General features: G+C 36.9%; 1 protein-coding gene across 4 annotated transcripts in view; it reads left to right on the top strand.

Annotated features, from left to right (window-relative positions):
• Positions 1 to 735: 735 nt before the first annotated feature.
• fndc1 (fibronectin type III domain containing 1) overlaps positions 736 to 13,885 on the top strand; it is a 41,493-nt gene continuing 28,343 nt past the window's right edge. For 3 of the 4 annotated variants that reach the window (XM_028439846.1, XM_028439845.1, XM_028439843.1), the window contains exons 1-2: positions 736 to 840; positions 12,791 to 12,985. In XM_028439846.1, coding sequence (XP_028295647.1) covers positions 768 to 840; positions 12,791 to 12,985 — 268 coding nt within the window. In that variant the 5' untranslated portion in view covers positions 736 to 767. The remainder of the gene's footprint in view (positions 841 to 12,790; positions 12,986 to 13,885) is intronic. The other variant, XM_028439844.1, reaches the window with a different exon arrangement.

The raw sequence follows: 13,885 nt of genomic DNA, 5'->3' as shown, positions 1-13,885 counted from the left end.
CCTGTAAACTGCATGCAGCAGCTATCATAAGTCATAAACTATACCAGCAGATAAATGTGTCAATGTGACCTCTATATATTTTTTAATATGTCATTAAAATCAGAATGTACCATGTCATGACACAATTGCTCTCCCTGCAGAGTTGCCTATTGACCTTAAAATGTGTCGTGCATCGCCATCTAGTGGTTAAAAAACCAACAACAACAACAACAACCTGCCACAAATACAGGGAAAGATTCTTTAGAAGTCCCGTTTGGTTCTTATTTTTTTATTTCATTACTTTTTTTCCCCCTTAAAAATGAACATAACCAAATGTTGTTGTTGTTTTAAAAAGGATCTGAACTAATCTCACACAGGAAGTTGTGAACTTTATAATAATGAGATCATTATTTTAGAGACGTTTTGTTATTAAAGACTAATACATGCTGAAGCATGTAGACAGACTTTTGAGAAATAAAATAAAATAGAATTAAAAAAAAAAAAGGAAAGGAAAAAGTATTGACTTCAAGCAGCACAAACTTCCCAGACTAATGTAATGCTATTTATTCTTCAAAGAAAGCAAAGTTATAGCCTATACAATGGACTAAAGAAGAGGAATTGTATTATTTTAGATTTAGGGGAAAGAGAGCTCCAGTTTCCTTGTGTGTAGGGCAACATTTCCATGAGGGAGGGAGGGAGGGAGGGAGGGAGGGAGGGCTGATGATCCCCAGCTTTCTCTGTCCTTGTGTCTGTGCGCACTGTGCACACTATGCACAGCGCTGTGCGTCATGGCAGGAGCCGCATGCACGACGCTTCTGGTGCTCATCGTGACATTGTGCTCACCTGGATGCGGATGGGCAGGTAAATAAAAAAAAAAATCTGACTTCATTTTTTACATTTTATTTTAGTGTTGCATGCAGGATTTGTGCATTTGCATCCTTAAAGTGTTACAACTTAGTCGCTGCAGGGTATTTCAAAATAAATGTATCATGTAAATGTGTCATTTCAAAGCTTTGGTGCCAAAGCAAGTTAAAAGTGTGACTTAAAGAAAAGTGCTGTCATCATTTGTGGTGCAGGAATATTAATGAATCTTTATGCATACCAGAAATGCTTAGAAACTGTGAGGTTGGATTTAAAAAATAAAACAAAAACAAAAAACATAATAATAGGACTGATTGGTGGCTACTGTGGTTATAGGGAGCAATAAATGACCCTGTATTATTATGAGTAGTGACAGAGGTTGACAAAGGGTTGAAGTTTTGTGTCTGTAAAAGTTCCTGTGGATAGACTCTCAGTGATAAACTGCAGCTGGGAGAGGCTGGAACATGCCTGACAGCAAAAAAAAAAAAAAAAAATGAGCTAATTGTTTTCAAGTTGGTGATGTAAAAGAGACTTATTGATCAGAAAAAGCCTTTTTAAAGTCTGTGGTGTCATTTCTTTAAAACATTGCAGGACATTGTGTCAGCACTGGAATAGCAAAGGCAAGTCACAGGCACACAACATGTGTTTTAATGCTTTGTGGGTTTGTGAAAGTGTTTCCAAGGAAGATAAGCCACTCTTTTCCAGGCAGTGAAAAAATATCAATGTTTTCAAAAGCATGGAGGGTTTGAGGAGTGGGGTTGTGATCTTTTCAAAGCCACAGGCACACTTTTTAGTTTCCTCGGCCCTTATGGTTCACTTTTTACGTCCTTTGGTCTGCATGGCTACTTTCTAATGGATGACATCACTTTTTTTTTTTTTTTTTTACATCCAACTTGTGTTTGTTGTGGTCTTTATCATTTCCATCGCCTCTGAAGATTTTCCAGACCCGCAGTGCACTTTTTCTGCTTTAAGTTCAATACCCTGCCACTTTTTTAGGTACACTTGCTCAACTGCAGCAAACAGTGGGGTCCGCAAACCACTAGTGGTCTGTTAGTTTTTTGGGCAAATATATTTCTAATAGGGCTGGGCAAAAAAATTGATTGAATTGATATATCAAATTTGTAGATAAAAACAATTTTTATTGTGCATATTCGAGTTCTTTTTGTTTTTTTTTTTTAATTAAAAAAAAAAAAAATGTAATTTAAAATGTTTTTTCCCACCAGGTTTTTCGGACTTTTTTGCGTTCCGTCCTCGTGGGTTACCGTAGCGCGATGTGAGCCAGCCTCCTCTTTGTTTACATTTGTTTACCCTTTGAGTAGGCTATATGTGTACCACAGACATGTTTATTTTTTTATTCACACTATGCTGAGATGCTAAGGGAAGAGTTCATTATTTTTTAATTGTAATGTTATATATTATAAAATATGTAGTTATCTGATTTCTTAATCAGAAAATTGAAGCTACTGCAAAGTTGCTGTTGCTCTTTTGCTTAAACCTGGGTTAAAGCTTGAAATTGTTGAATGACATAACCTCATTTACTTTTTATTTTGAGATTGTTCTATGCATTTTAACTCTTGAGGACAATCACAGCAATAAAGTTGCACTTTTGACAGTGTATCCGATGTCTGCAGTCATTTTTAAGTGCATTAGAAAGAAAACAAATCAAAAATCGAATTGAAACTCAAATTTTTGTTTAAAAAATCGGACCGGAAAATTATTTTTATTTTTTATTTTTTTTAGGCAAAATCGCCAAGCCCTAATTTCTAGATAAAAAAGTGTTTCTCCACTTGTTCGCAGTCGGCTCAAAAACTATGTAAATTCAAGTTGTGTCAGTAATGAGGGAGATGTTTTCACCTTACGACAGGGGTCACCAACATTTCTGAAACTGCGAGCTACTTCAAAGCTAGTGAATAGTTTCAACATTCATTTCTCCTAATTTATGTAATTGTTTACATTTTTATTTTGTTTCAAAGGAAATCTTCATGTACATACAGTATTTGACTAGCCACTAACTAAATGGGCTGCAGATTTTAGACGGGAAAACAAGCATTTTCAACAATAATGTCCCAAAGTTTCCACTTTAACGTGTAAATGACATAAAGTATGTAAAGCACCTACAATAACCAAGCAATAAGCAACAGATATCTGTCCCAGCAGGATTTCCTCTTTTAAATTTTATCAATTCAATCAATTTAATTGATTTTGTGACCAAATTTGATTTAACTTCGGGAAATTATGAGAAAGAACTTTTGGAAAATTGAGTCCTTTGAACAATCGCAGATTTAAAATGACAGTAGTCATGTGATAAATGCATGGGAAAATTGCGATCCTCCAAATTGTGTGGAGTTTCATTGAATTAGTGTATTTGGAAGAGCTGAGACATCTACAACTGCATTATTTGGTACCCTAATTTAGACACTGTTTCATGTCTTTTTTTACTTTCTCCAGCAAGAAATAAACATTCAAAGATGCTTAATTTAATATAAAAACGTATAAAGTGCAGCAGTGTATAACTCTACATATGTATTTATCTGTGCGAGTTTGAAGCCTGGCAAGTAAATCAGATTTTAGATGGAGCTCATTGGTGACGAGAGCCCCACAACAGGCCTGAGGGCACGTCACATGGTACACGCGGGCTACCTGGTGCCCGCGGGCACCATGTTGGTGACCACTGCTTTACGGCTACACCTTCTCGTAGGTACACAGGTGTTTGTTTCACGATCTTATATCGAAATGATAAGTGCAGTCAACTGAAGATGGATTGGTGCTCAAGATTGAAAGAAAAAACAGTGGAAACTGACCCAACAACAGGAAAGATTGCATCAGCCTCAGCCACAACTGATTCCCAGTGATTATGAAGCTTTAACTCAAATGGCATTTTTGAGAAATTGTTTGAGTTTATATTATTTAAAAATCATGTAAACAAATCTATTGGATATTTGTCAAGTGGTCCAGGATTTTTCCTTTATTGGTTAGAGAAACACAGGTTCAAACTGAACATCAGAATGCTCCCTTTAGGGCCTTATACATGGTTGTTGCTGCTGAATTTGCTGTTTTGAGTGTTTGATAAACTGCCGATATAGTTGGTTTTTAAGCTATAAACACAACATTTTCTATTGTCTGATGATCCAAATAAGAATACTTATTTCCAGTGTTATTAGAGAAGAGCAGGTCAGAGGAGACATTTGAGTAGATATAGGCTGTTCCAATTACTTATTAAACTAGGGCTGTAACGATTCACTCAACTCCCAACACAATTCGATTCGATTCACGATACTGGGTTCACGATACCATTCTGTCACGATTTATTTTACAAAATGGGAATGTAGACAAATATTCCTTTATTTTTTTGTGGGAAAAAAAACTAGAAAATACTGTACTATTTTCCTTTTATATTTAATTGTCAAAAGAATCCCTTGATAAACTATTCAAAACAATGCAATTTAACTAAAAATAAATCTTGAACGAAATAAATAAAGGAATAATACAAATGAAGAAGAAGCCTATTAATTTAAATTCTGGTTCTATGGTAAACAATGCAAAACTACATAATAGTTCCTTTTCTTTTTAAAAGTGCAACTGAAAATGTATTTTGTGCCTTAACAATTGGACAGTCTGTGTTGTATTTACGTCAGATATTTGTTTGGACCAGCAGAGGGCGCTGGTAACACAGTGGTCGGTTGGCATGCAGATATCCTTGCAGTGAAGAAGAGAAGCTATGCTAGCAGACAGAGCTAATAGAAAAACGTGACATTTACAGATATTCACGTAATATTACAGATATTCTTTCGGTGCTAAAGGGGTAAAGAATCATTTATGAATATGTTTAAGAGTAGATGGCGGCCAGAAAGAAAGTAGTAGCAGATTCCGCCCGCCGCCTACACTTTTAGACGAGAAGGATATATAGCGCCCTCTGCTGTTTAAAAAAAGTACTGCGATTCAATTTTCAGGGCATCGATGTGAACCGTGATACTTATGAATCGATTTTTAACGGCCTTACGATTAATCGTTACATCCCTAGCGCTAACTGCACAACACTCAAGCTGATGGGTTGATGGGAATATAATGTCCTCGTCTGATGATATACCAGCAGAGGCTAACGTAACGGATTACAACTACTCACGTTACTGTAACTGAGTTGCTTTTATGGGTTCGTGTACTTTTTTGAGTATATTTCTAAACCAGTAATTTCACTTGTACTTGGTACTTTTGTAAAAGAAGTAATTTGTTACATTTCTACACCCAACCGTTACTGAGTAAATGATAATTTTTGCTTTAAAATGATAAACAAACATTGTGAAACTACAAAAAAATAAATGACCAGACAACAATCAAATGCGTCACATCATAGCCGACCAATCAGATTAAACGTAATGCACGGCACCAAAACAGCACTGAATGGAGGTTATTTTCTGAAATTCGGAGTTAATAAATTTAGCTATACTTAGAGCCTGATTTATTTATATATTTATTTATTTATTTATTTATTTATTTATTTATTTATTTATTTATTCAGTTTATTTCCGACATGATAATTTTCTTTTTTATTTAATTGAATTATTTTGTTATTTTTTTGTTTTACATTTTGACAAACCTTTTATTTTATACAGATAAATGAATTAAGCTCCAATTGTTTAATATTTCACCTCTTCCTCTTTCAATTAAATTAAATTAAATTTAACTTTACTTATATAGCACAAAATACAACAAAAGTCATCTCAAAGCGTTATCAAAATAACCCAACAAAGTTTAAACATGAGATGTTTACTGTATAGCAAGGGAACCGTGGCAAGGCTTATTACCAGAAGTAAACGGTGAAAGTATCTAGTAACTTTTACTTTGAGTACCATTTAATTTTGCTACTCTTTACTTGTACTTGTACTTGAGTAACAAGTAACAGACTTATGCTTGAGTAGGATATATATTGTATTATTGTATTGTTTACACCTCTGTATACCAGATCAGCTTTGGAAGGTACACATAGAAAATATGGATGTGTAGCTCAAGAAATTGCAAATATCAATATAAATCAATATCTCTGATTAGGGTTTCCACTTTCCAGCACCCTGTCTGTTAAATATATGCTGTTATGAATTAGGTCCAAATGTGTCCTTCATTTATTCCCAAATGAAAGCTACTCCGCCCTGTCCAGGGTGTACCCCCCATCTAGCGCCCAGTGTGAGCCGGAAATAATCACCGGCAGACCCCCGCAACCCTGAAAAACCGGAACAAATGGGTCTGAAAATGGATGGATGGATGAAAGCGACTCATCTGAAAGCTGCAGTCTGTGCAGCACCTTTAGGTTAAATACTTTCCTCCTGGGCCTGTTGACAGTGCCGTCATGGTGAAGGAGTTTGCTCCTCATTAACTTTTCCCACTCTCATGTCAGCAACTTGTCACTTTGAAATCCTCCACAATGGAGGAAATGGGACTCACGGGAGTCGCTTGGCAGGAACACATTTGACAGAAAGTCAAAATATTTTCTAGTTTTACCAGTGCAGTTGCCGTGTACCAGCTCCTGGAAAGTGTGAGAGCAAAGTGAAAGGAAAGAAGGGATCATGCCCTCACAAGCTGCTGCTGCTGCTGTTTCATTTCTCTGCTTCAGGTAACATGTCGGGATTCTGTAGAAACGCACACATTGCATAGTTTTGTATTTTCACTCTCCAGGCCAACAGACGTGTGGTTTCTCTAATATTTCCCACTATGTTAGCTCTGAATAATCAATGGAGTTGTTGGAGTCGACACCTGCAGGTGGTTGCGTGTCAGCTCTGCCTGCAGAGGCACGTCTCGTGTCATGATGTCATCTCTATGCGTCGTTCAAGTTGTAAATAAGCGGCACCTGGGCTGCAAGCACACCTGTCAAAGCACAGCCTGTGCACTTAGTGGGCTGTCGTAGGGTAGACCATACGCATCCAGAATAGTCCTTGCTGTCAGTCTTCATATTGAGATCATTTGAGGAAGTGTGAGTGAAAGGAAATGAAGTTATGGCTGCCTACAGTGAAATGCAACGCATGTTTTGCCAAACTGACGACTTTTTGTGCATGTGTCAGCTTTCCGAGACGGAAAGAAATTTATTCAATGATGTCGTTGTATGGCTGACTGGAGTAAGAAGAGGAAAACGTCCATTCTGGCCCCTAATTTAGTTTGTTGTGTCAGCTTTATGGCTGCTGATTTTGGGAGTGAATAATCTCTGTGTCAGAGGTGAGGCGTGTGTACACTTAAAGCAATGCCACAAGGAATGTTGTAGCCACTGGCAAGATTCACACCAACCTCCTGCTATTAGTTACAATTCACAGGGTTAGGGTTAGGGATAAGGGAGAAAAAAATCAAAAACTTTTCTACATTTCTCTATTTTAAAGAAAACCTACATATTTTATAGAGAGCAGCAGTAGATCACACATTTCAGGTGAGGATTCAGCAGTTCACCTGAATCTAAAGAAAACAAGAAATTACTTTGAGGTAGGGCAGCTCAATTATTCGAAATTTAATTATGATTTTGATTATTACACCCAACGACTACAAAAAAACATAGTCGAGAAAAAAAACGATTATTAAAAAAATAAATAAAATAATGATATATGTATATATATATATATATATATATATATATATATACATATATCATTATTTTATTTATTTTTTTAATAATCGTTTTTTATTTATATATATATATATATATATATATATATACATATATATATAATTTATTAAAAAAAATTTCAAAATGTTTTATTCGCTAAATAAAACAAACCCACTATTTCGGACATCTACAAATAATGAAACTTGGCACACACGTTGTTTAATTTACGCACATGCAAGCTCCCCCCCTCCGCCCCGCCCCTCTCAAAGCCAAAGCTAGCCTGCAGGCCAACACGACGAAAGTTGTTGCTAGTCATCTTGAAACATGGCAGGAAAAACGCAGCAAAAACACTTGGTAAACAAGTGGCAAGTCAAATTCTCTTTATATGGAACACTTTCGGTTTGATGATGAAGATCTAGAGCAAAGACGCATCACGTGCAAGAAGTGTTTTGTTTTGTGCAAAAGGGAACGTACTTGATTTTAGTGTTTTTTTTTTACAAAGAATAAATACATTTTTGGCTGACAAATAATTGTTTGAATAATCGTGATTTCAATTATGACTGAAATAATCGAGATTATTTTTTTTTAGACAATTGAGCGGCCCTACTTTGAGGACAGTAATGCAAGAAAAGAAAAAGAAAGATGTGAAAGAAGTCATCATTAACAGAAGTATGGCAACGTTTAGGCATATCAATGATTTCAACCAATTTTGTGTTACTAGTAGTACTAGTAAAGCTCTAAGTTTTTACTAGAAGCATATTTTAAGCTTACTAGTACTTCCTAGTAACACAAATTGTCTACACGTAAACTTGCTTCACTAGTGAGGTCTACTCGTGCACTAGTGCGCCAAAAACCTTTACTAGTAGAGCAAAATGTTTGCTTACTAGTAGGCTACTACTAGCAACATTCTCCTTATTTATACTAGTATTTTAAGTGTATTAGTAGTACTATTAAATATAAAATGTTCTCCAGTATTGTACTAGACCTTATGCAAATGAAGTAGGAGGGATTACAACCAAATCCAGCACTTTTGTTATAATATTTTGAAAAGCCAATGGCAAGCCTGAATTTGTTTTGCCCCGCCCCTTTAATAGCATATAAACTGCTTACTAGTGACACTTTTTGCTCCAATAGTAAAGTGTTCTTTACTTGAGTGCATGCACTCCAAAGTAGAACTTAACTATGGTTGATAAAATGACTTTCTATACAAAAGTGGTGGACTGAGACACAATATCTCTAACTTTTATATAATTCCTTCACCTCTGATCTCTTCCTTCCCCAGATGATTCAAACAATCTACTCGAGTGATGTCATACCTAACTCTTTTATTATGAGCCAATAAGCTAATCGAGGCCAATCGACACCACAGTATAAATCCCAGATTCCATACTTATTCGTTTCAGATTAGAAGATACCTAACACATGAGAAGCGGAACGTCTTGAAGCCAAATCAAGTTCAGTTGCCTTAGCTAAGATACTAGAAATACCTATTTGATAGTTCACTGGTACTTTTTTGTGATCAGGCTTTGTGTTTAGGTACATTATGAGGTTCTATCACCATTAACAGACATTTTCAGTATCAAATATATTTATTTCCTGCCTAAATGCTGCTCTTTATTCTTATAATGAGATTCTGCAACCTGTCAGTGACTTTACGGTAAACGTCAATCTCTGGGAAAAGTCCCAGAGACATATTTTATGGCACATGCATGGGTACAGAAGATCAAACTGAGCTGTGTGGTATTTTGGTCTTTGTGGTTTCGTGTACATTGAGTTGCTGTGGTGCGACAGAGAGTGTGTGCTGTGCTGTTTAAGGGAAATAAGGTTACACCTTGACCAATTCCTCAGTCAACGTTATAGTAGAGGTGAATTCAAACTAGGGCCGCTCGATTATAGGAAAAATGATAATCACGATTATTTTAGTCGTAATTGAAATCACAATTATTCAAACAATTATTTGTCAACCAAAAAGTTGTTTATTTTTTGTAGAAAAAAAACCAGGGGCGGACGGGAGGAGCTTGCATGTGCATAGATTAAACAACTCAAAGTTAGTTATGTGTGTGAGAAGCTTCATTATTTGTAGATGCCCAAAATAGTGGGTTTGTTTTATTTAGCAAAGAAAACATGTTGAAAAAAAAAAAAAAAATATATATATATATGTGTATATGTATATATATATATATATATATATATATATTTTTTTTTTTTTGATTAATTGAGCAGCCCTAATTCAAACCCTAAACTTAATGGGTAGAGAAGTAAGATCCCATGACAGCATCATGCCCAGCTTGAAGACCTGATTTCTGTAAAAACACTGTTTTGTATTCTTGTAGAAAAGTTCTTTATGTCCACTTTACATTTCAACAGACAGGGAGAGATTCAGGTGACTATGGGGAGTCACATATCCACTTTGGATGCTGGTTTTGTTTGGTTTTTTTTTTTTTAATCACGAAAACATTCCATTAAAAAAAAAATAATAACCTTCAATAAAATCCTCTGTGATGGACTTTCCAATATGTAACCAAAACTATGAGCATGAATAACAGGAAAATTGACTTTTTTAGTCATTTTGGTGAAATCCTAACATGAGCAATAAATCAAAATGACAATCACAGCCCATAATAAAAATAATACAACATTGTTTTTTTTTAAATAAACATATTTCCACCCCATTCTCCTAAGGTTTATATTTTAACCTCAGCACCCATTCTCAAATTTTTAATCCATCAATTGAGGCATCTGTTAGACTGTTACAACAGCTGTAACCATTTTATTCTTTTCTGTTTTATTACTCATACCACAGGTTAATTAAACAAAGTTGGGGAGGTTTTAAGCCTGAGCTACAACTATTGTGATAAGATACAAAAACTAACCCTAAAAGAATATCTAAGGGCAGCCTAAGCACCTGATAAGATACTAACATTGTGGGATCACCAAATGACCCCTAAGTAGAGTTTACAAAGGTTTAATGCTAACCTCATTCTGGGTAAATGAGCGGTGAATGTCTGTGTGTTTTTGCCAAGGTGGTCCTGGGTGCACATCGCAGGTGCAAGTATCTTTTACAAGTTTTACAAGCGTTTTCTGACCGACAGGGGGACTTGTGTTCGCCTCATGTGCCAAACCATGCGTGCACTCGTGTATCGGTCAACTTGTCTTTGACCTTCTTCGTCTGCGAGCAGACATCCTCTAGTCGTCAAACACAATCACCCCTCACCGACTCATCGGAAACAGAAAAGTGTTGTGACACATTGATCCCGAGGCTTCGTCTCTATTTACATTCTTGAGTTCTGTCATTCAGCATGTGTCTCTTTTTATTTCACGTTATTAAATAAACCACTGACATGTTCTGTTTGGGCTCTGGTCTCCTCCCATGGCAATACTCTGAATTCAAGCCTTCCTGCGTCAGATGATGATAATGCTACAACTCCCCAGTTGCTCAACAGCCTCAAAAACTGTTTATTCTTGAAAGGTAATACAGCATCTGCTTTGCTCGAAGGAATCTTGATTCAATCAAAAATGATCCGGTTTGCTCTCCGATCAAAAATTTCCAGAGCGCAAACCACAGAGTAAAAGTCTGGTTGGAATAGCAGATCTTTTCCTATGTATTATGGTCTGGGGCGTTATTAGAAACATGGTGTGAGTCGATGAGGAGTGGGATGACTATTTGTGCTAATGAGAAAATAATTAGTCACCGTAGTTTGCTTTATAACAATTTGTAAACACTCCTTTATGCACAGTTTGAGTTCTGCTGTGGTGGTGATGGACAATATAAAGAGATAATAAGGAGACACACTCTCAGGCAGCAGATGTGGACATTAAGTGTAGCCCAGGCAGTGATAACTCCTGAATGAGGGAACGTGAGAGCGATGCAGCTGGTCACACAGCTGGAATTACCAAAGGATGCTAACGCACACGTGCTGCTGTAAACCCTCAGACAGTAGAAACACTAAGGAGGACGTGCCGTGGACTATAGTGACAATCATAACAGCAATAACTGTCCAGCAGGCTCATAAACCTGCTTTTGCTCTGGTTCCTCTGACACAAATGATGTGGCCAAGTTTCAGAAACCATCTAATGTTGCTGTGGTTGTGTCATCAATGGACTAAATGGCTTTTATTATAACCAGATGCCGCCTTTTCTCATTCACTCTCACTTTTTCCACCAGCAGCTATAGTGGGGATGGGTCTGCTTTCACTCTGAAATCCCAACCTGCCATGGGTAGATAAAGCCTGCAATCAGCTATAAAACCAAAGTGCGGTGTTTAGAGCTGCATTTTACCCAAAGACACTTAAAACCACATGCCAAACCCGTATAAATCTTATCATCATCAAATAGAGAAAAAGGCCTGAACAGTGGAACAAATAAATGCTTGAATAAATAGGTAAATAAATAGTGTTATGGGACGTCTGTTGCTGTTAGAGTTTACATCATTTAATGATGTCAGTGTATCTAAATATTATTCTTTGGTATCCAGCACAGGAGTGACTCAAGCTGAAGTTGTGGTGAGTTTTTTTATTTTTTTTCTTTGGATCTGGCTTTTACCCTTTTTTTGTCTTTACTTTTTAACTCACACTACAAGTATCCACCATATGTAGGTCTACCTCTTATTTTTGTTTAATTGTTAACAGCCGCCATCTGTCAACTGTACCGCAAGCAGTTCATATACTGTACACCTGTTTGGGAATCACTACTTTAGAATGGATATAAAGCCAAGTGGAGTTGTCAAGGGAAAAGGTAACAAAAAAATACCCTCAAGTATTTATTGAATTTTAGATCGTTTGGAGGATAGATGCTGTTGGCTCAGCATCCTCCTTTCTTGCCAGAAACTCTGGTGCCTTTTGTTTCTCTTATTAGATTAGGTTTCGTCAATATTTGATTATTTATTACAAGAACAAAAAAATCCCTTAAACTACTACTGCTTAAGAAACTACACTTGAAATTGTATCTGATTCTTAAGGCTGGATAATAGTAAACCTTCAGCCTGAAGAATTTACCCATATACCTCAAACCCATAAATTTTCTCATGAACCTCAAAGCCATAAATATAATCTCAGAAGCATAGTTTGGTCAAAATATGACAGATCATTTACAGCTCAAACATTGTAAATATGTGAACAATATGGTTGATAATCAAACAGTAGGTAAACCAGTGATCTTTGTACATTTTACTTCAATAATCTTAGATTTCAACCACAAGTATGTCGTTACTTAGTGTTGTTTCTGCTTTTAACTGATTGTACCTTGCAATAGTCCCCTTTATAAGCAACAAAGGTAAACATATATACTGTTCTGTGCAGTTTTAATCAACTTTTTAATGAAGTGAAGCCTCAGAGAACAGCTGTTTACCCAACATCGCTCTTTTTTTTTCAGCAGAGAAACCATTACGGCCTCAACATGGGAGACAAACAGCCGTGGTCAAGACACACAGGGAGAGATGGGAGCCCTCCATTCATCTGGATGGCAAACCTGTGGAACGTTTTGTCATCAACTCCAACAAATCCTTGAGGTCCCATCGTTTCAGTAAAGTCAGCAAGGACAGTCAGTCTCATCTGCTGGAAGATGTAGGTAAGACTTAACAGAAGAAGTCACGATGAAAGGGTAACTGAGGGGGAAAGAGATTATGAGACCAAATGGTAAACTATGAGTAAAAAGAGTGTGGCTGAGGGTGTTGGACTGAAGTTGGTCTGAAGTTAAATGTGAGCAGTTCTGCAACATTTCAAAACAAGAGCCAAGAACAACGCACGGATGAGGAAAGCTGTAAACAACGCAGACCAAGGGGAGCGGAGATGTGTGCAAACCATCATGTGTGAATAATTGTTTTTCATGTTAGGATTACTTCATAACTGGAAGCGATTTGGTCTTTATCAGTGAGCGTGACCAGCGCTGCTCGTTTCGGCGTAACAGTCAGATGTTTGTATCTAAATGGAACCTTTATTCATGGTCCTAACAACTTCTCTGTTTGTTACTACTCCCGCATTGTAAAACACACATCCAGTTTTAGTGTTTTCTACACAGAAAGTATTCTGTGTTTGCACAGTCTGGCCTGCTCTTGTCATTATAGCCTTTTCCTCCAAGCTTGCCACCTCAAAGCTATATTTCATAACAGGCTCAAAGAAGCTGCAGCCAAACCCGACCCTGCTCCGATAAAACCTAGCCCTGTGTTGTGGTTACTTACTATGTGCAATGTATGTACATCTACAAGTGGGTTTAGACAGCAATTGGGTGGTGCCAAAAAGATGAGGTCATGCATTGTCTTGTGTTGTGTCTGAAAGCTTCTATAAGTGTTTCTATGCGCTGCCTAGTGCATGAGGTGGAGGCCCTTGTGGTCTGCAGCTCCGGCACACTTCACCATAAATCTGTGGAACTCGAGCGGACTCAGTGTTTTCTTTCCAGAAATCTTTTGCAGTTCATGTGTTGATCCCTCAGCAGCATGAAAGCTCCATCACTCGTCATAAATAACACCAT

This window comes from Gouania willdenowi, chromosome 24 (assembly GCF_900634775.1).
Source record: "Gouania willdenowi chromosome 24, fGouWil2.1, whole genome shotgun sequence".
NCBI classification, from domain to species: domain Eukaryota; kingdom Metazoa; phylum Chordata; class Actinopteri; order Blenniiformes; family Gobiesocidae; genus Gouania; species Gouania willdenowi.
This window is presented reverse-complemented; position numbering and strand designations above follow the sequence as displayed.